At 39.8% G+C, this 22,873-nt stretch overlaps 2 protein-coding genes across 3 annotated transcripts in view; both read right to left on the bottom strand.

The window, feature by feature from the left end:
• Positions 1 to 5,921: 5,921 nt before the first annotated feature.
• Positions 5,922 to 15,468, bottom strand: LOC119725186. Its single transcript, XM_038196547.1, has 13 exons — positions 15,415 to 15,468; positions 14,311 to 14,545; positions 13,284 to 13,877; positions 13,065 to 13,190; positions 12,134 to 12,490; positions 11,176 to 11,274; positions 10,235 to 10,357; positions 9,525 to 9,872; positions 8,881 to 9,064; positions 8,390 to 8,652; positions 7,766 to 7,908; positions 7,008 to 7,170; positions 5,922 to 6,370 (listed from the first exon to the last, which is right to left on the bottom strand). Exons 1-13 carry the CDS (start codon positions 15,466 to 15,468, stop codon positions 6,243 to 6,245), a joined length of 2,817 nt encoding a protein of 938 aa, XP_038052475.1. The 3' UTR covers positions 5,922 to 6,242.
• An 818-nt stretch (positions 15,469 to 16,286) lies between these two features.
• The window catches only part of LOC119724888, a 30,964-nt gene continuing 24,377 nt past the window's right edge, over positions 16,287 to 22,873 (bottom strand). For both annotated transcript variants that reach the window (XM_038196185.1, XM_038196186.1), the window contains exons 9-14: positions 22,563 to 22,673; positions 21,595 to 21,779; positions 20,840 to 20,985; positions 20,284 to 20,513; positions 19,186 to 19,321; positions 16,287 to 19,045 (exon numbers count right to left, since the gene is read on the bottom strand). In XM_038196185.1, coding sequence (XP_038052113.1) covers positions 18,952 to 19,045; positions 19,186 to 19,321; positions 20,284 to 20,513; positions 20,840 to 20,985; positions 21,595 to 21,779; positions 22,563 to 22,673 — 902 coding nt within the window. In that variant the 3' untranslated portion in view covers positions 16,287 to 18,951. The remainder of the gene's footprint in view (positions 19,046 to 19,185; positions 19,322 to 20,283; positions 20,514 to 20,839; positions 20,986 to 21,594; positions 21,780 to 22,562; positions 22,674 to 22,873) is intronic.

Below are 22,873 nucleotides of genomic sequence, written 5' to 3'. Positions count from 1 at the left end.
TACATTTTAAAATTTCTCGAAACGTCAAATTTTGCCCATTTTTGATAAAAATCCAAGGCTAACCCCTTGAATTTTGAATTTTCCAAAAAAGTTCAATTTTGCCCATTTTTGTTAGAAATGCAAGGCTAACCCCTTACATTTTGGATTTTCCAAAAAAAGTCATATTTTGCCCATTTTTGATAAAAATGCAAGGCTAACCCCTTACATTTTGAAATTTCTCGAAACGTGAAATTTTGCCCAATTTTTGATAGAAATCCAAGGCTAACCCCTTACATTTTGAAATTTCTCGAAACAGTCAAATTTTGCCCATTTTTGATAGAAATCCAAGGCTAACCCCTTGTATTATGAATTTTCCAAAAAAAGGAAAATTTTGCCCATTTTTGATAAAAATACAAGGCTAACCCCTTACATTTTGGATTTTCAAAAAAAAAATTATTTTGCCCATTTTTGATAGAAATGCAAGGCTAACCCCTTACATTTGAAAATTTCTCGAAACAGTCAAATTTTGCCCATTTTTGATAAAAATGCAAGGCTAACCCCTTACATTTTGAAATTTCTCGAAATAGTCAAATTTTGCCCATTTTTGATAGAAATCCAAGGCTAACCCCTTGTTTTTTGAATTTTCTCAAAAAATCAAAATTTTGCCCATTTTTGATAAAAATACAATGCTAACCACTTACAGATAGGATTTTCAAAAAAAAGTCATATTTTGCCCATTTTTGATAGAAATACAAGGCTAACCCCTTACATTTTGGATTTCCCAAAAAAAGTCATATTTTGCCCATTTTTGATACAAATACAAGGCTAACCCCTTACAATTTGGATTTTCCAAAAAAGACTTATTTTGCCCATTTTTGATGAAAATGCAAGGCTAACCCCTTACATTTTGAAATTGCTCGAAACGTCAAATTTTGCCCATTTTTGATAGAAATGCAAGGCTAACCCCTTGTATTTTGAATTTTCCAAAAAAAGTAGAACTTTGCCCATTTTTGATTAAAATACAAGGCTTACCCTTTACATTTTGCATTTTCCACAAAAAGTCATATTTTGCCAATTTTTCATAGAAATGCAAGGCTAACCCCTTACATTTTGAAATTTCTCGAAAAAGTCATATTTTGCCAATTTTTGATAAAAATCCAAGGCTAACCCCTTACATTTTGAAATTTCTCAAAACGTCAAATTTTGCCCATTTTTGATAGAAATACAAGGCTTACCCCTTACATTTTGAATTTTCCCCAAAAAAGAAGAATTCAGCCCATTTTTGATAAAAATACAAGACTAACCCCTTACATTTTGGATTTTCCAAAAAAAGTCATATTTTGCCCATTTGTGAAGGAAATGCAAGGCTAACCCCTTATATTTTGGATTTTCAAAAAAAGTTCAATTTTGCCCATTTTTGATAGAAATGCAAGGCTAACCCCTTACATTTTGGATTTTCCAAAAAAAGTCATATTTTGCCCATTTTTGATAAAAATTCAAGGCTAACCCCTTACATTTTGAAATTTCTCGAAACAATCAAATTTGGCCCCTTTTTGATAGAAATCCAAGGCTAACCTAGCCTTGACCAAGGCTATCAGTTGTTCCCATACGAACTTGTTCCCGCTACCGCACACCGCGACACAATCACTAGTTGTACTATACCGTTAGCCTCAACGACCCTTGCGTGTGCTTTATGTGCATATACGTACGCCCCACACACACTTCCGCAAACAGCCGTACGTACAGCAAGTCGAGGCGGAAGATAGCCTTGACGCAACCGTGGCGAATTCTTATGTGTTTCTTTATAGTTTCGACCGAAATCGGCCGAAAATTTCTGATGCGCATATATTACACGATATCCAATCAAAGCCCGTAAACTTTGACCCGCGATATACATATTCATGACCCGCAAATTACTGTATACACCACGTACATGTATGTTCACTCAAACCATGGTCCCATTTTAAACCATTTCTCCAGTTTTATTACAAACAAATAAAATATGCCGCTATATGAGTGAACAATTGTTCAAAATGATATATTTCCAATGTATTGCGAATTGGACATGCAGTTCAAGACCGTCCGCCGACATTTTGTCGGTGCAACAGCGTACATTATCACGCCGCTACCTGCCCGTGCTATTCTGCCGGACAGCGAATGTAGGGAATAGGTCAACTCGGACCCAGGTCAAATTGTACCCATTTAATCGAATGCAGGTTAACTCGTATCTATAAGCACCCGTATGAATTAAGTGCAAGAAACGAGCTATTGACTTTGGGATGGAAATATACGAAACTGTCAGGTACATGGTGAAAAAAAAAACTCTCCCTGAATTCGTACCATGTGCAACATACATGTACATCTCATACGTATGACACATGTATTTTAACGCATACGTATGAATCGTATGTCGTACCTACGACATATGTACGACATGTAAGTCGTAGATGTAAATCGTACGAGATACAAGTCGTTCTCACAAGATATGTTGTATGTACGACATAATCGACAAACAAGTCGAACATACGAGTTACAATTCATATTTTGTACACACGAGATATTAAGTCGTACTTATATATACGACTTTGTCGTATGCGAAATATATCGTACCCTGTCGACTCGACTTATGCACGACATATATGTCGTACCGGCACCTGTCGACATTATGTCATATGTTTGATATGTCATACCCTGTCGACATATATGTCGTAACCTGTCGATGATATCTGTCGTACCCTGTCGAAATATGTCGTACCCTGTCGATATATTAGTCGTACATACGACATATAACTTATAAGTTGTTCATACAAGTTAAAATCAGTCTTACAGAATAAGTTTGCTGAAGGAGAGATACCCCCCCCCCCCCCCCCCCCCCCCCCCCCAAAAGTCAGCAGTAGATACATACTCAATAGTGTGAGCGCTTTTTTGGCCGCTGAACGTGAAAGCGCAGCGTGTCTCACTGCATAGCGCCAGCCGGGCCGGTGCCTACAGTGGACGGCCCCAACGTGGCCTCTGTGCATGGTGACATCGTTTTTGCCGGCGTGCGGTTTTGTACCGTTTGCCGTTTTTTGAAGGTCTAATTGTTCATCCTTTTCATTTCATTTTCGACCCAAACTATGTGTAACTTTATAAATATTATTCTACTATTATTTGAGATTTTAAGGGGGTGTTTTACAATAATTATTGTTACCACAGGCCGTCTGGTTTATAAACCTTTGGTCGTATTATGCAACTTAATAAATATTCATATTTTTGTCAGCCGTTATCCAATGAGAGAAGACTATTTACCATAGCGCGAACTAATTATCATATTCAGCATACACGGTTGCGTCAAGGCTATCTTCTGCCTCGACTTACTGTACGGCTGTTTGCGGAAGTGAGTGTGGGGCGTACGTACATGCACCCAAAGCACACGCAAGGGTCGTTGGGGCTAACGGTATAGTACAACACAGTGATGTAGTGCCTTGATGCTGGGCCTTGGCCTTAAGGCTGCCTTAAGGCTGGATTTTAGGGCCTTGGCCTTGGCCTCGAGGCTTGAGGGCAAAAGCCTTGGCCTTGGCCTTGGCCTTGAGGGTTCAGGGCCTTGCAATTTTGAGTCAAGGCTCTTCAAGGCCCATAGATTTTTGCATTTTCCAGATAAATCTGTTCGAAATTTTGCTGTTACCATTTTAATCGTATTACCATGGAGGAGGGAAGCACCCTATAGATTTGTGTGTTGGGCACACTTCCACTTTTGTAGCATCACATTTTGTTACCATTGTAGTAGATTTGCTGCAAAAATATTCCGTACACTTGTGGAGCTAATGAGATGATCACTTTAATTGCATATAACTATGGAATGGATCTGATTGGTTGTATATGTCTCCCTGATAAGTGCTAAAGATTTGCATGTATCTGTTTTAGATAATGCTGATATTTCTGACCATGTTGGGCCAGCAAATAAAAATTTCCCAAATCAGTTTCTTGAATCCCCCTTTTGTTACACTTGGGAGAATTGTGTGTCAATATAGAAGTAAATCATTATTTTGTTTAGTTAAACCATATTGAAGACCTGAACTTATACTTTAATAGATACAATGCAGTCATAAAACGGTGTAGGCCTATGCAAGCATGTTGATTGCAATTAAAGAAATGTTGTTCTTCGTAACGAGCAATTCGTGATGATAAGGGCGGATCCAGGGGGGCCAAAAGGGGCCATGCCCCCCCCCCCCCCAAAAAAAAAAACGAAACCATTTTTTTTTGTATGTGACGTCGTAATAAAGGCAGGCAATGAGTACACCACCATCTTTTCCTCAAAAAACATCAGTTAAAATGGTCAGAAATTGCCTCAAATCGCACCACAGAGCATCTCGAATCCAAATTTTTTTCGGGGCCCTTAAGCGGGCCCCGAAGCCCAAGCCGTAATTTTTGACCCACTTTTTTGGGGGGGACCAAAATTTCTTTGCCCCCCCCCCCCGCAAATTGTGTTCTGGATCCGCCCTTGCGTGATGATGTGTCACTCATGTGACTATAATTAGTCCTATATTAGTGGTCATTTCATAAAACAGGGCCTTGGCCTTGGCCTTGGCCTTGAGGGTTAAGCCTTGGCCTTGGCCTCGAGGCTTGAGGGTCAAAGCCTTGGCCTTGGCCTTGGCCTTGAGGGTCAAAGCCTTGGCCTTGGCCTTGGCCTTGAGGGTCAAAGCCTTTGCTCCAACACTGGTACAACATTGTGTTGCTGCGCGCGCCGTGTGCGGTAGCGGGAACAAGCTCATATGGGAACAACTGATAGCCTTGGTCAAGGCTAAGGCTAACCCCTTACATTTTGAAATTTCTCGAAACAGTCAAATTTTGCCCATTTTTGATAAAAATGCAAGGCTAACCCCTTACATTTTGAAATTTCTCGAAATAGTCAAATTTTGCCCATTTTTGATAGAAATCCAAGGCTAACCCCTTGTATTTTGAATTTTTTCAAAAAATCAAAATTTTGCCCATTTTTGATAAAAATACAAGGCTTACCCCTTGTATTTTGAATTTTCCCAAAAAAAAATTTTTGTAATTGCTCGAAAAAGTGAAATTTTGCGGAATCTGAAGAAAAATGTAAGGCTAACCCCTTATATTTTGGTTTTTCCCAAAAAAGTGAAATTTTGCTCAATCTTGATAGAAATGCAAGGCTAACCCCTTACATTTTGAAATTTCTTGAAACGTCAAATTTTTCCCATTTTTGATAGAAATGCAAGGCTAACCACCTTGTATTTTGAATTTTCCAAAAAAAGGAAAATTTTGCCCATTTTTGATAGAAATACAAGGCTAACCCCTTGTATTTTGAATTTTCCCAAAAAAGTAAAATTTTGCTCATTTTTTAAGGAAATATAAGGCTAACCCCTTACATTTTTGGATTTTCAAAAAAAAGTCATTTTTTTACCATTTTTGATGGAAATGCAAGGCTAACCCCTTACATTTTTTGGATGTTCAAAAAAAGTCAAATTTTTCCCATTTTTGATAGAAATGCAAGGTTAACCCCTTACATTTTGGAATTGCTCGAAAAAGTGAAATTTTGCCCAATCTTGATAGAAATGCAAGGCTAATCCCTTTATATTTTAGATTTTCAAAAAAAGGTACATTTTGCCAAATTCTGGTTACAATGCAAGGCAAACCTCTTACAGTTTGGATTTCCCAAAAAAGTTATATTTTGCCCATTTTTGATAAAAATGCAAGGCTTACCCTTATTTTGTGGATCTTCCCCAAAAAGTCAAATTTACATTTGACATTTAAGAATTTTCCCAAAAAGTCAAATTTTGCCCAGTTTTGAAAACCGCAAAAATAAGACAAAAGCGTTAAGAGAAAAGCCCATTTTTGGCCACACTTTGATTACAAATGTAGTGTAACCCTTGCAAATTTTTTCTTCAGTTTTGGGGTTTTTGAATTGAAAACCCTGCACATAATTATGTTGCACCGGAGGACATTAAACGTTTCGAGAAAATGATCACAGCTGACAACATTTTACCTTGGAGCCCTTTGTCCTCAAGGAAATGACTTGAATAGACTTTAATTACTTTTATTTTCACAATGCTATTATTCTGTATAGTCTCTCTTCCATTCATAAAAGTCCTTCAAACTACAAATATGTTCGTTATAACAGAACATTTGTACTACCAGAGTTCGTCTTAAGCGAATTTGTCCCCAATTAAAAGTGTGCAGTTTTGCCGTCGTCCACCGGAGATAATTCTTTGTTATAACCGGATTTCGTTCTAGCAGATATCGTACTGACGGAAGTCGACTGCATTTCAGCTACAGTAAAGCTCATCTGACCCGTCGGCACAGTCCCAATTGTCGTCACACACGACTGAGTCCGGCACACAGACGATTTGACCTTCGCACTGAAACTGACCTGCTGTGCAGTCATCCGTGCGATCTGAAAATATACCACCAAGGAGTAGACACCAATGCAGTTAATACACGACAGGAAGGGCCCATCTCACTTCATATCCGATACGAGTTCCGGACAAGTTGCGGACATTGTATCGGGTGGACCTATAAGTTACACAATTTCTGAATACAACTGATCGAGAACTCGTCCCAGATATAAATTGAGATTGGCACTGAAATAGGCCCCACATTTTCTGCATGCCCTGGCCAAATAACGATTTCCGTGTTCTACATGTTATTCTTTTATTAGAGGTTTTTCTTGCCTATTTTACTTGAGGATTTGTACAGCTTAAGACACAGTGTTCAGCACAGGCGTCTGAGCTAGCATTTCTGTGAAATTTGGATGAATTGAGGCTCTAAAATCTAAAGGTGGAGTGAAGAGATCATATTTCAAAATGGCGACGGACCTCACGACTTCATTAAGGGGTGATCATCTTTCACGTAAAATTTCCTCAAACGTCATTGGTTAATCCCCAAACTTGAACTTTGGAAAGCCTCCTCCTTAAAAAAAATAGATCAGTGCCTTTTCTTTTTTAAGTCAAAATGATCCGTCGTTAAAGATTTACTCACTGCTGCAGAATTAGCTAAAATGTTTCATTTTGTGAGAAGAATTTTGAACTCACCCGCTGCGATGGTTTGCCGGATGAAGTCCAAGTAGCGTGACACCCTGGTGTAGATGCCGGGAGACTGCGGGGCGCCGCACGCTGCATTCCCGCTGCTCGTAACACCAACCAGTTTCCATCGATCATCGGCGCCCAGGCATACCAAAGGTCCCCCACTGTCACCCTTGACCAAATTAATCAAATATACCCAGTTAAGACTCTTGGTGGCAGCAGAGTGTTATGACACGTCATCCTGAGCATGCGCATTGCGCCCACCAGACCGTTAATCTAGTTCCCGGACCAAAACAAATATTTCTGACAAATATTAGGTCAGATAGCCGCCACGGCTAAAAACAAGTGCGAATGCACATTAAGCTCTTGCTGTGTTGCATCTCTATGAGAATTGTTTTCGTTTTGCTGAAAGAAAAAAAAACGTATTTTTTTGTGATCCGTGGATAGAACTTTAAAACGGTGTTTGTGTTCAAAATTCCGTAACTTCAAAAGTACATGAGTGATTTGAATGATTCTTATACTTCAACAAAGCTTAATGTCTCGGCTTTCATATCCTAGATTTTGAAAGTGCTACCGGCAAAACTTCGTTCCAACATTGGTCTTGCCATTTGGGTTCGTTTTTTTTTACTCACCCTGTATACTTCTGACATTGTCTTATTGACGATTTCACTATAAAGAAGAGGCATCATTACAAATTCGTATGCAAATGAGAAATTGTATCAAAAGAAAGCATTTGAATCCAAACAAAATTATTGTGAATGCCCTACCTGACAAGTGTCAACGCCTCCTTCGCTGAATCCTGCGCACAACTGATTCGACGAGACAAGATGAGGACTGTTAGACTGGTACTGGCAGATATCGCGGGGAACTAAAGGTAATATGGCCTCTTGCAAATCAAACGAAACAGCACCTTAAAAGAAGATAAAAATATGTAGCAGTTGCAAATACAAATGTTTCTCTCATATAGAACCTAGTGATAATTTTGTTACTAAAATAAGTTTCTCTTCTCTGGGAAAAGGGTGTGTTTTGTGCTAATATTGTGCAGAATTATTATTTTTATTATTTATCATTTATCTGGTTAAGAAACCAAGGATTCGTCAAAAGGCACTGTAGCTCGTAGAGAGAAAACAATGAGTAGAAATTACAATTTTAGAGGTGGGAGGAAAACCCCAGAAGAATATTTTGAGGAAAACCCAAGGAATCAGGCAGGGACTGAAAACCCAATCCACATTTTGGCCCAGGCAGGAATCGAACCCCGGTCAGAGTGGTGGAAGGCGGGGAAAGTCTTGCTACGCCAACCTCCAAAACATCAAAATTACAGGGAATTATAAGGGGAGGAAAGCGACTTATATTTTTCATTAATTTGACCAAACCACTGAATAGACCTTTACCTCCTGCGCTGGTGTGGCCCCACCCAGCAACGTAGCAGTTATCAAAGAGATAGGTTTCATTTTGCACAGTGTTGAGACAGGCTGGTCGTATGTCATCACTGAATTCGACACGAGCTCGCAACTTGATAAGCGCTATGTCGTTGTCCAGGTTTACTGCATCGTAGAAGGGGTGAGCGATAACCTTGTCTATTATGATTTCTCGGCGAGTTGCTGGAGTCCCGTGCAGATCTGTTGAACCCAGCACGATACGATCGAAGAAACCTCTGTTTCATAAATAAGAAATAAATTTCGATAACTCCACTAGATTCATGACTGGGTTAAATGTAAAGGATTTTCATGAGGTAACCGAACGCATTTCCATCGATCAATTGAAACGTAGTCATATTTGCATCCAAACAAATTTAAAAAAAAATGTCAAGTTCATCTAATGAAATATAATTATATTATAACACACCTTTGCCTACAGAAAAATGACCACTCCTTGAACTTACACACAATGCGCAGCTGTAGCGGCCCATTGATTGGTTATCAAAGTCGCCCCACATCTGTGCTCTGAATATTCATCACGAAGCGAGCCAATCCACGGCCAGGTTGTTATGTCACTGGCCACGCCCCCAACGATTCGCGAGAGGGGATTGGTCTGTCTGGTTCCACAGATTCCAGTATGCAACAAGTCTACCAAGGAAAATAATGTTAAAACCTTATACAGTTAAGTGTGTATTTAATTTTCGTCAATTAAATTTTTGCGTGATTCGATTTTTGCAATAAGAAGGCCTATTGGCATTTGGCAATCCAACTTTAATCCTAAAATAAATTGGCAAGCATACAAATAAAAACAATTCAATGACAGTTGACAAAACACGGGACAAGATATTTAAAAAATCATACAATGGCTTGTTCCATCATGGCTTTATTGTGATCAAGTACGTCGATTGTTGGAAAAATTATAATTTTGCTTATTTTGCCCAAGAACTGAATGCACTGACTTTACATAATGTAATGATTTGCAATGGCGTAAAGCTAATTATCAATCATGTTACTTCAGCAGTAAGGATTGCAAAATAATCAGAAGTTCTTATCCCTGGAAAATAAACCTTTGACTTTCTTAAATGTCTATCAGAAGACATTTAATCACCGTCTTCATCGTACATGCAAGTACTACCAGCACGCATCTCCACATCAGGTAACATATCACATGACAACCAATCAGCATTCACAACTGAAGCTAAACAGGTGGAAAGATTCGTATCACAGAAGCGTCTGCACACGGTCTGCGTTGGCTTGAAGCGGGGACATTCTGGAAACAGTAGTATGCAGGCTGCCAGTCTAATTGAAGCAGCGCAGTTTGATGATAACTGTTTCTCCAAGGCGGAGAGTTTAGTGTAAGCATCTTCCAAGGAGTCGGCACGGTCATTTGGATAGAAGGTCCGGTTGTACGGCAAAATAACCGCGCAGGCCGAATGGTGGATGTCAACGCAATAGACTACGATGTGAAAAGAGAAAAAATCTAAACGAGTTGGCACAGCCAGTTTTGTACGGAATAAAATACATCATATCGTAAAGCTAATTATGTTCAGGTTGAATTGCTTGGATATGACTGCTCACACAATAGACATTTATGAAAATCACAAGTTAAAAATCTAGAACAAATTGTCATAACTAAAGGATACACATTAATATCGGCCTAAAATGCAATACTAGGCTACATAACCTGTAGCAATTAACGAACACTCCAAAGCTATAATGTTTCCGCAACCTTTGAACAGATGCAAATTGAAATAAAAGGACGGCCAGACGGAATAAGATTCAGTATATCAGTTCAAAAAGAAAACTACTTTCACTTACTTTCGTGGCATTCAAGACCTTCATCCGAGAAGTCTCTACATTGGGCAGATCCGCTGCATGGTACATCGATTCCACCATTGACACAAACCCCACTATTGCAGCGAAATTCATTCTCGTCACATTCTGGAATATACGTACAGGGTGAGTCAAAAAAAGGCGGAACCCAAACCCCAAAATATATATTTCATATTTAAACGAATATGTAAAGCACCAAAGATAATGATGACTGGAAAGCCAATTTTATAAACTACTTTTAGATGAATAAATTAACTAGAATTGCTGAATTCGTTCAAATAACATCACCATTTAAATACAATGACCCTAAAACCAGTTTCGTCCAAAAAAAAAGCAATTTATTGTGTGTTCTGACTGTTTGGACCAACAAAGAAAATGACACAGAATACTTGTTTCAATAATTATCAACAAGTGTAATACACAATATCTTTATTAATAACCCTGCTTAGGCAAACAATATGATTTATAAAATCAACATTTTTTTAAAAGACAGGACTTCAAAAGGATTTGTTGAATCTTTTAACTTTCAAACTGATGTTTTATGGCTGGTGATGTTTGAAGACATTGTGACGACGATTCTTGAAATCGCATTTTTGGACGAAAGAGGTTTAAGGGTCATTGCAAATGGTGATATTCTTTGAACGGATTGAGCAATTTCAATAATTTTTTCATCTACAAGTAGTTTAAGAAATTGGCTTTCCAGTTATTATGATTTTTGCTGCTACATATTTATTTAAATAAGAAATATATTTGGGGAGGGGGGTTTGGGTTCCGCTTTTGTGACTTACCCTGTTCTCCAATTACAGAACAATCAGTTCATAAAATGAAAAGCGTTCTTGCATTCGGAAGAAAATGTTAAAGACTTTTAAAACTAGCGACAATAAAGTCAATACATTTATTTAATGTTTAAAGTACAGTGAACTCACCACACTCCTTCTCGTCCGTGTCATCGGGACAATCAGAAAAATCATTACAAACATCTTCAACTCCATACACATATGGAGGAACGTCACATATGATATATTCTACGCAAAAGAAGTAAACAATGTAAAATTAGTAACTCCCGAAAAAGTCCAGATTTTTGACAATAAAAAGATTCGAACTTCTGAAGATTTCAAATAAAGACACGTTGGTTTGTAGCATGTGACGGACTTGTGACTGGCATATTGTGATGGACTTGTTACTGGCATGTGTTTGACTTGTGACTGGCATGTGACGGACTTGTGACTTGCATTGTGATGGACTTGCGACTGGCATGTGATGGACTTGTGACTGACAAGTGACGGACTTGTTGCTGGCATGTGATTGACCCGTGACTGGCATGTGATTGACTTTTGACTGGCATGTGATGGACTTGTGACTGGAATGTGATGGACTTGTGACTGGCATGTGTTGGACTTGTGACTGGCATGTGATGGACCCGTGACTGGCATGTGATTGACTTGTGACTGGCATGTGACGGACTTGTGATTGGCATGTGATTGACTTGTGACTGGCATGTGATTGACCTGTGACTGGCATGAGATTGGCTTGTGACTGGCATGTGATTGACTTGTGACTGGCATGTGATGGACTTGTGACTGGAGACTTGTGACTGGCATTTGACAGACTTGTGACTGGCATGTGATGGACTTGAGACTAGCATGTGATGGACTTGTGACTGGCATGTAATGGACTTATGACTGGCATGTGATTGACTTGTGACTGGCATTGTGATGGACTTGTGACTGGCATGTGATGGACTTGAGACTAGCATGTGATGGACTTGTTACTGGCATGTGATAGACTTGTGACTGGCATGTGATTGAAGTTCCAACTGACTGGTGATGAATTGTGGTTGATTAAAACTGCAGCCCCGTTTTGCTGACTGTTCCATTAACTTACCGTCATTATGAACAGCACGCACACTAAAGTTGAAACCAGTGCCGTGGGTGTTATAACTGCTCACGAACAAAACCTCAAGATCTTGACTCTCGAATGCCATTTTCAACCCCTGACCCAAACTCTCATGCATCGTGATCACCAGTCGTCTGAAGCCACTCTCAATCTCGTAAATTGCCACAGCATCTGGAATTGGTACATCGAAATGAATGATGTCGATGATGAAGCTGGTACCCGGCGGTCTGGTGAGAAACCAGTGGCATTCCTCGTAGAGGGTGTAGCTGGCAGGGAACCGGGGAGACGTAATTGTGACGACTTCGTCCAAGTCTAAGCTGAACGTGAAGTGCCTACCTTGACAGACTTGTACAAATGAACAAAGAGGTGGAAAATCACATGGTTTCAGTACTCAACTATAGGTTTGATTAGTCTTCTTTCAAAGAGACTAATTTAATTGCTTTGAAAGAAAGAAAGTTAGGGCCACTGCTAATAACCCCGAGGACCGACACAGAAAGGGGAAGAACAGATCCTTTTAGTCCTCGGGAGTTGGGTCTTGTTCAAAACGGTCCTCTATAGTATGTTTGTGTGCTTAGTCTATGGGATAGCGTTACATTGTATATTACAGGGACAAAAGAAAACACAAAGCATTGTCCTTGGGAGTATAGTAAAACAAGAGCGCTTGGCGTATTTAGAGCGCAGTATTTCATCGTCTCCTGCTTTTTTTACAGGAGGAAGGAGTAAGACATGCTATAGTAATCTTCAAGACGTCTTATAAGGTCACTGACATTAATGAGCAAATTTTCAACGAATCGGCCTACTACGGGTTTTTACATAACGTATTGTTATGCAATTACGGAAATTATGTCATTACCAAAATACCATTGATTCCACATAACAATAAAGGATATCGTCTTATTTAAAGAGAGTAAACGATTACCTGGGCCATTGTAACAGTTATTTTCATCAGATTCATCATTACAATTTTGGACGTCATCACACACATTAATGGTTGGGATACACAGACCATCCAACAGGCAGGAAAACTCGGTATGAGTGCAAGTCTCTGAAATATAAAGAAAATGATAAGTTCGAAAAAATGCATTGATTTGAAATGGTTAATGATTCTTTGATTTATTTTTTTTTTTTAAGATTTTACCTGTTTGTATCAGAGATGTAGTGGATATTGCAGTTGTTGCCTCTGGTGGATCGTGTGTAATTTGTGGATGATTAAGTGGATTTGTTGATGCTCCAATGGTTGAACCAACTGGATGTAGATTTGATGTAGTAGTGCGTAGATATGTGGTAAATTCGCTCATTGAGTTGGTGGACAAATCAGTTGGCTGTGCTGATGGTGAATGTTGGTGAGTGGACAAATCAGTTGGCTGTGCTGATGTTGAAACTTGGTGAGTGGACAAATCACTTGGCTGTGCTGATGGTGAAACTTGGTGAGTGGACAAATCGGTTGGCTGTGCTGATGGTGAAACTTGGTGAGTGGCCAGATCAGTTGACTGTGCTGATGGTGAAACTTGGTGAGTGGACACATCAGTTGGCTGTGCTGATGGTGAAACTTGGTGAGATGTTGTTGCATCAGCTGAAGGATCAGCTGACGGCAGCGCTGGTGGTGTTTGTAGACCGAAGCTTGTAGCGGAGCTGCTGTTTGGCTGATACAAGGTTGCATTTGGTAAAACGGTAGTTAGGTCTGTAATGTTGAAGTCTGTGGTAACTCGGTTGGCCTGGGCTCGATCGGATGCTAAAGGATGACAGTATAAAAAATACTGCAATTTAAACTTGTGCGACCCCCTGGCATGCGAGCAGTATTTATACAGTCAGTCAGTGAGCACACTTGTCGGTGTACATAACCAAAATGGAATGGACCAAGTTTGGTTGAGATTGGAGTCTGACATTTTATATGACAGCACTTCATTTAACAGTTACTAACCAAATCAACAATGACCTCATTTGACCTCTAGATGACTTTTGACCCAAATGTCTCAAGACATCTGAAGTCCCCACTGCTCAAAGATTATTGTCACCAAGTTTTGTTTTTTTTCCATTTCGGACATCACTTGGCCAACAAAAGTTCACAGTACGGAGGCAGTTTGAAAACAAACACGTCCCGACAACAGAAAAGAGCACATTTAATATGATCGGCTATGCGTGTCTATATAGGCCGCCTACCGTACCTGTGAAGTTGAACACCAGAAAAACAGCCAGCCCAGCTATCAACAGAACAGCACCAAGAACCAAAACCACTACAGCAAGGTATATCACTCCCCTCCTTGAAGACTTCGTCTCTCGTGTCTGACTATCGTCTCTTGGTGGCGCGCTATCCGTCAACCCCGCTGGGACCTCGAGCCGTGTTTCTTTCTGGCTTTGGCGCTGGTCACTTTCGGAATCCGTACTTTCGCTGGTCACACACTGGAAATGTTTGGTAAGAGTACTGTTTTATAAAGACACATCACAACGAAAGTTGTAAACACACTTCCATGGCTTATCATGACCAAACATTAATGAAAACTGTTTGGTCTTGAAGGTTAGTTTTCCTTTATGACCTAGGCCTATTAACAAATTATACATCGGTATTAAAATCTGTTAATTCCTCAAAATAACTTAGAGTTTTTCTCCTGAAAACAACTGAATGAGCCATTACCTATTTCAGTTGGTTCCCTTGGAAGTTTCCCATGGAAATTTCCTTCTTTTATTTGAAACTGAAGGGTCAAATTTAGCCTAGCTGGTCGAAGATGTTCTTAGCCTCCCTCTTTGGCTGGCAATTTCAACGATGCCGGCCCAGCAGTCAAACTATACCAAGTGACTGCTTTACAGTTGCGCGCTCCCTGCCTCCATAAAGCAGGATTGACTGGATGTGATTGTTACGAAACCTGATATACAGCAAATGCTTTGACTGTAAAAGATTGATAAGCCAGCTGGACCGTATACCACTAGCTATAGTACCAGTCACCTGTTTTTGCCCGTTGATTGAATTTGACTGTCACAGTGTCTACATAAAATATTACCCGACTGTTGGTGAATATAATGTGACAGGATTGAATTTTAGACTGTCTGTGACTGATCAAACAAAAGATGGGTTTTAATCGACAATGATTTAGGCTTATGTTAACAAACGACACACTGCGGGAAAACTACGAGCAAGCACAAGTCATGACGCTAGCATATTCGCGAAAAAGCCATATTCAATTGAAAGCTTGATAAACTCTTCCTTTATGGAACTTGCGAGTAGAGATTAAAGCAATGAAATCAAATCAAAGTTCATTACAAATTTCACTTACGGCATTCCTTGTGCCCAATGTCTCCTGGTGACCGTGTGGAAAGCTTGCGTCCATTTTTCCAGAGATCCGTCATTAACATCCAGCAAACTACTGCGATTGTCTAATACTTCGGTACTGTTTAATGATCAGTTATTTTGACATTCATAACGTAGCACCGCTTTTCCGGGATCGTTCTACCGTAAGCACAAGCTTTGCACTTCTGGACTGATAATTAGCCCACCACGCTATACAATATACAACAGGTTTCTCGAACAAAAGCTTTGGCAATACCAAGAGAAACAGGTATTCGCTGCAGAACAATGCGGAGCGACAACGCGCCCTTCACTAATTAAAAACGGGGCCTTTATTGCGAACGGCCCGATTGTACTGTACTGCAGCTGCCATTGATAAAGTATAACATCCAACTTCATGTGCCGCACACGGTTGTCCTTCCTATTGTCCATCAAGGAACATACCAACAAATAACCTATCGTGGTAGGATCGCGTCAACGCAGCTTGTGAAATATTGTCCCATTACATGATATACAAATGGAGGCGGAACGCGCAAAATCTGACACAAACAAAACTTGACGTACACAATTCCATAGGGTTGTCTAAGGGGCGTGGCCAACTCGGAAACGGCGATAGGTCAGTTAACCCATCGCGGCAGAATCGCGTCAACGCAGTTTGTGAAATATTGTCCAATTAGTCAATTACATGATATAACTGGACGCGGAACGCGCAAAATCTGAAACAAACAAAACTTAAGGTTGTCTAAGGGGCGTGTCTAACTCGCAAACGGCGATAGCCCATAGCTTCATCCCGTGAAAATAATGTGATGGCGATTTCAATCACAAAACACCATGAAATGTTCACTTCATTACGAATGCGTCTTAATACTCTATAGCATTTTTAATAACCTTATATTGAATAATGAATTTACATCACCCCGACGCAAATTCCATCTAATGACTGTTATATTGAATACTTTATTACATAGATTGGAAGAATAGTTCATATAAATACATATTTAAATTGGTAGAATACATAATACAAACAGCAGTGCTAAAATACCACCGAGTTTATAATGGCCACGAAATCTTCTATAGATCTGTTCCAACTCGTGTGTGTGTGATCTGGTACACGGTGTCATCTGGAGACATGTGCACAATAGGGAACAAAATATTGTATACGTCTCCACAGAGCAATTTTCTATACGTCTCCACAAGGTTATCATCACAAAAAATATATATGGATTTTACTCAAAAACTAGGAATTTCCCAGGTGTTTTGATTGTCTCAAATTGAAGTATTTTATGCAAGTGATATTAAGTCCGATATTTCAGCCCAGGAAATTAATTCTGATTTAATAGGCGCATTTTGAAACTAGATATTCAAACTTAAACTTTTTTAGTACACAAGAACAAAGAAATGACTCCACAAGGATACAAATTCCAGTATTGAGTGGCCGGAAAGAATACAGTTTGAGCATGTTAACAGAGATTTTGCCACATGGGGGCTACTTACCTTGTTATTAGAAAAGCATAACTTCTCAATTGCTACTATCGTTATTATCAATACGAATACAAAAGCAATCTTTTGTTGACAGTTCTACTATACTGTTTAGAAAAGCATATTAAAACATTGCAGGAGTAAATTGCATAGACTTTTCAGTATAAATACAATGTGCATAGTTTTGTGAAATTGTGGTCGGTCTTTACTGTGGACCACTTTCAATATTTTTTCTTTAAAACGTTCATATAAAAAAATCTTGAGTAAAATATTTTTCATGCACTTAAAAAACTATACATTTAGAGCAGGTTATTTTTATATCTTACAAAAATACATAATTCCGTAAAAACGGGATTATTTTGTTTTAAGTCAGTGTACTTGTTTCACTATACGGAGAAAACATACACTGTAACCGATAATTCAGTGTTGTATTGGAAATGCATATGTGTAGAGAGTTCCACTACAACATAAGACAATAGAGATTGGTCATCGCGGCAAAAGTAAGCTTATGGATAGCATAATGGTAAGTTTCATATACATACATATACATGTAGCTTGATTCAAGCTACCATTAATCGCAGATTATACCAGAACTTGCTTTTTTCTTTTAATGAGGGAACAGTTTGTTGTACAGAGCACAACCAGTGTATGTTCTTCAACTGTAACCTCAAGCGCTAGAAGTGTATAACAAAATTGTCTTCGATCTAATACCAAATGGGTATTGACATTGCCAAAAATCCAAAGAAGCAGCAGCCGGTCAATGGTAAGTATGAACCGTTGGACAAGTAACCAACGTCTCATGTGAGCAAAGCAACCCCGCGTTGCAGCCAATCGGAGTTGACTTTAGAAGTGTGACATCATGTCGATCACAAATGTGGACTAAGCTGTCGATTGGTCGATTTGGCTACCATGTTTTTACAATACAACCACGGGTTACCGAAGACCCGATGTAGGCGCCCAATGAATAGTCAGAATCTGGAGGTCAAGACGCAGTCTTGCTTTGCATAATTAATCGCTGAATCTGCTCGCATATCATAGACCCTTGCTGTGCAAAAGGATATTCCACAGACTAGTCAATTGTGGCTTTAAGGTAAAATTTTGGAAACAGGAGGGAGATTTTTCTCTCTTGAACAGCTGGTAATGGACTAAGAATGAAAATGTAAAGTAACGACAGACTTTTGTTTGTAGTATTATTAAACTTGGCAGGCTTTGCTTCTGCTTTATAGCATAACGATAATAACATATGTGTAGATATGAATATAAACCAATGAATACAATGTCCAATATATAAACATAAATAAAATATTAAATGTACATGTATATTAAGCTGGCTACAGAATTAAATAAAACATTAAAACTGTACAAGAAATATATTGTTTGGTGTCTGAGTTGTATTTTTTTTTTTTTATTTATTTTCATATTTTTTATAACATGTTTTATAGTCGTTACATATAGGCCCTTGTTGAATTTTACATCTTTAGTTTTCTTGAAAGTCATTTCAAAACTAGATGACTATCCTTGGGTCTTGAGACAAAATGAAAAGAGTCCCGTTATTTTACAGAATCTCAGCTTTGTATCCATATGTGACCATAATAAATATGTTGTACAGGAAAAGGAGAAAGTTTTTATTCTGTATTTAATTTATGAATAAAACTGGTCGGAATACATAGTGGCCTGTTTTGTTGGTATACACAGTGCAACAGAGTAGAATACGTTTTTAACCAGTTCGCGCCGGGATTATTTTGACAAGAACGGAACGAATTACTTTTCACTCGACCTCAAGCCAGGCGGGTTGAAGCCATCACCCTCAGGCAGCACACTCATATTACCGGCCTCGCTAGCTGCGAGTGGGTCGCTGACAAATATTTCCGGCCTCGCTCCCTGCATGTTTATCCATCATCTGTTTCGCATACCGCAAAACTTTTGAATGTATACATGGCCTCCGGCGCGAACTAGCTAAGCCGTGCATAGTTTACCCAATTTCTGGGTAAAAAAAAGAGTAGTTTTGCAATATTAGAGCTCCGGTTACCAGAAGAGGATTTGGTCTTCAGATCAGCATTTCAGCGCTCTCTTCATCGGATTCCTCGCCGTTGTTTGTCTGAATCCAGCGACCGATTGACATAGCAAAAGCGGCCACCCACCTTGAAAAAAATGAAAAGGTAAATTCCAAAATGCAACATAGCCACACAAAAATTTGCAAGATTGATAAGTAAACAAAAACCAGTCGATCGTCCGGATTTTTTTCAAAAAGAGAAAGATGGGGCCTTAAGACACGTCTCACCTTTTCCGGTCCGTCTCATGATCGGCAAGAAAGTAGAAGACCCTGAGCTCCTGGCTCGGATGTTTCAAGACCAAGCCATACTTTTTGCTGCCGATTTCAGTCTCCTGGATACTGTAACCATGGAAATGGGCCACACCTGAAAGACATTGGAATGACAGTTGGTGATTTATTCCATGATGAACAGTTACCATGAGCAAGTTCCAGCGATGCTTGTCGACCGTAGTTGGACAAGTGTAGCCAACTATTTTGGACAAGCCTGCTGGCATCAGTTGTGTACCTGGTTACGCAGCACTAGCCACATACAATGTGTACAATAGCCAAATGAATTATCATGCACAGCAGGGATCCAGGATCAAGAAGATTCACAACAACATTTCGACCATAGTTTGACTTCAGATGTTTGCAAGTGTGCATGCATAAATTATGTCCTTATTCAACCACTAGCCCACTTCTGGTCCTCCTTTATATTATGCTCTAGTTTGATTATTTTGGGGAACCTAATCCCTGATCCCACTTCTGCCACTAATAATTCATCCAGGGCATGCTGAGCATCAACGTCCTTGTAGTATTACAAGCAGGCACCACTAGCCTACTACTAATGCTCCAACAAACATGCTCTACTTTGTTTATTTGGGGGACCTATCCCTGATCCCACTTCTGCCACTAATAATTCATCCAGGGAATGCTGAGCATCAATGTCCTTGTAGTATTACAAGCAGGCACCACTAGCCTACTACTAATGCTCCAACAAACATGCTCTACTTTGATTATTTGGGGGACCTATCCCTGATCCCACTTCTGCCACTAATAATTCATCCAGGGCATGCTGAGCATCAACGTCCTTGTAGTATTACAAGCAGGCACCACTAGCCTACTACTAATGCTCCAACAAACATGCTCTACTTTGATTATTTGGGGGACCTATCCCTGATCCCACTTCTGCCACCAATAACTCACCAAGGACATGCTCAGCATCAATGTCCTTGTAGTTTTACAAGCAGGCACCACTAGCCTACTACTGGTGCTCCAATATATATGCTCTATTTTGATTATTTTGGGGACCTATCCCTGATCCCACTTCTGCCACCGATAACTCACCAAGGGCATGCTGAGCATCAATGTCCTTGTAGTAGTACAAGCAGGCATCCTTCAGCACACAGAACCGTTTCTTCCAGGTCTTCCTGATGGCACCCAGCTTGTTCAGGAAGCCGTGGCAGTCCGGGTTCCTGATGGACAGGGCCGGGAGACCCACATTGTGAGTGCTGATGTCTAGCCAGATATCAGAGGTGTTCTGGGGTTTGGCTGCTTCGGTAATATTCTTGGCCCACCTGAGCGATGAAAATAAGCTCCACTTAGTACTCCGACAAAAGTCTTTATTATGGTTCAACCCTTAAGTCACTAAAGCGCCCGCCCGAAACTGCCCTGCCTATTACTCATCATTGCATGGTCACAGCTATTGGTGTCTCTGCTGACCTCTTCATAACACCATTCATCTTCAGTACTCCGAAACCCTCCAAAACCGCAAGGTGGATTCTTAGGTGGGTTAGGGATTAAAGCCCACAGAACCTAATACTCAGACACATAAACCAAGGCTTTTCCTAGATACTGATAACCAAACTTTCCCGCACCACAAAAGTCATACTATAAATCTTACCTGCTCATTTCTTCTTCTGTAGCTGTGTAGAAGTAATAGGTCCTTGCTTTGCATTTTGTCAGCTTGAAGGCGTAGGATTTGCCGACGTCCCGTGCCTTCATGACGGTGTAGTTGCACAGAACAATGGCACCCAGAGGTTCTACGTCCTGAGATAAGACATACAGACACAAGCTGGAAGTACTGACTAAACTGCGAGAGATTCATTCTATTTAGAAGTAGTGTAAGAAAGAAATTGTGCAATATATTGTAATATGTGACCCAACTCAACAGAATTAATCAAAAGTTGCACGAAGTACTTTTTAGAGATGAGGCTTTGCCTAATCCACTTTGCGGTGTAGGCAGCTTCGAGCCCCCTCAGAAGGTGCTTATGCGATAGTTCTTTGTTTTTGTAGACTCGCGTGTGGACAAATTGGTTTTTGACCATTTTTCTGTAAATGGTCACATTTCTTAATTTGGGCTTTATTTTCAACGCCGTTTTCACCATATTCCACCAAGATCTTGTAGTGTAGGATTATCTGAAAACAATTTCAACATGTCTCCCCAATTTTGAGAAATTTGCATCTGAAAAAGTGTAAACTTTTTGTGGACCACTCTGTAGTTCACACACCTTTTTAGCGGGGATGGGCATTTTTTCACAAATCTTGCATATTGGATATAAACAGGAACCATCTCTGATGAACATATATTGCAGTCCTTTGAACATTAAATTTTTTTAATTATGAGTCGCAATTTGCAATTTCAGAAGCAGAACTTACATCTTCGGTTTTGTAGTAGTAGAGACAGTTGTCGTACTTGAGCACAAACCACCTCTTCTTCCAGGTGCGGATCATACCGGCTCCGCCCAGTTTGTGCAAGTATCCACACATGACCGGCTTCTCGGCATAGAGATTGAGAGTGTTGCAGACGTTGGTGCCCACGACAAGATCGAGCGGATCTGGGCCTATTCAAAGAAAAAATGTTTGTTTGTTTGTTTTTGTAATTAAAAAAAAGTAATTCCTTTGTCCTTATTGGGAAGTACAGGGTGAGTAAATTAAAACGATACCCAAATATCGGGACCATTGTTTTTGTGACCTTTTGCATGTAGCACTTTCAAAATCTAGGATATGAAAGCCCAATTCATAAGCTTTCTTATAGCATAAGAATCACTTAGATCACTCAAATACTTTTCAAGTTACAGAATTTTTAACACAACACCCTTTCAAGGTGCTGCCCAAGGATCCCACAAAAATGTAGTGTTCTTTCAACAAAATGAAAACAAATCCCATAGGGATGTGTGTGAATAGTTTTCATTTTGCTGAAAGAACGCACACCGTTTTTTGTGATCCGTGGACAGAACTGAAAGTGTTCTTGGGTAAGGACACAAGGGTACAATTGCCTCTCTCCACCCAGGAGTATAAATGGGTATGTGAGGATTGAGACCAGATTACATGGTGCTTGTGTTCTTGGGCAAGACACTTTACTACAATTAACTCATTCCACCCACGAGAACAGATGGGTACTTAAGAAAGTAGAGACCAGAATGCGCTGATCTCGAGCTGCTGCAAAAACTGGTCTCATTGTGAAGCGCTTTGAGACCTGTAGGATAAAGCGCTAAATAAGCACCGCATTATTGTTATTACTCAAACAAACTGTGATAACTGCTTTCCTTTTTACTGAGCATCGACTGTTACTTGTGACTGAACGTGTGATAGACTCAACTGCACCGTTTGTAGTCTTTGCTTACCACTCATTGCCAGACGTACAACCTGGGAGTGCGGTGCCTGTCGGACATCATGGCCATTCACCCTCAGGACCATGTCACCTACACGCAGGCCTGCCTGCTCCGCTGCACCACCTGCAAAAGAACAATTTCAGTCGAAATTTGCTATAATAAACTGGATCTACAGGATGACCCCAAAAAAGCGCAACCCTAAACATTTGCCTTTGAAAAAAAGGGATCGGTGGGTTTTTATGTTTTGGATATCAGAGTAAAGCTGAGAGATACACGTACATGTATATGTCTTTTAAATACTGAAACAATCATGAAAATAGCAC

Source organism: Patiria miniata, unplaced genomic scaffold (assembly GCF_015706575.1).
Source record: "Patiria miniata isolate m_02_andy unplaced genomic scaffold, ASM1570657v1 HiC_scaffold_18, whole genome shotgun sequence".
In the NCBI taxonomy this organism is placed as follows: Eukaryota; Metazoa; Echinodermata; class Asteroidea; order Valvatida; family Asterinidae; genus Patiria; species Patiria miniata.
Note: the sequence above shows the minus strand (reverse complement) of the source record. Positions and strands in the feature narration are given on the sequence as shown.

Excerpts from the sequence above, each read along its gene's own strand:
- LOC119725186 (XM_038196547.1), bottom strand. The coding sequence starts at position 15,468 with ATGGACGCAAGCTTTCCACACGGTCACCAGGAGACATTGGGCACAAGG. Across the intron at positions 12,491-13,064 it reads TAACTGTTACAATGGCCCAG|TCTGTCAAGGTAGGCACTTC; the intron begins GTAATCGTTTAC and ends CATTTGTACAAG. Across the intron at positions 8,653-8,880 it reads GCTACAGCTGCGCATTGTGT|AGGTTTCTTCGATCGTATCG; the intron begins GTAAGTTCAAGG and ends TTTATGAAACAG.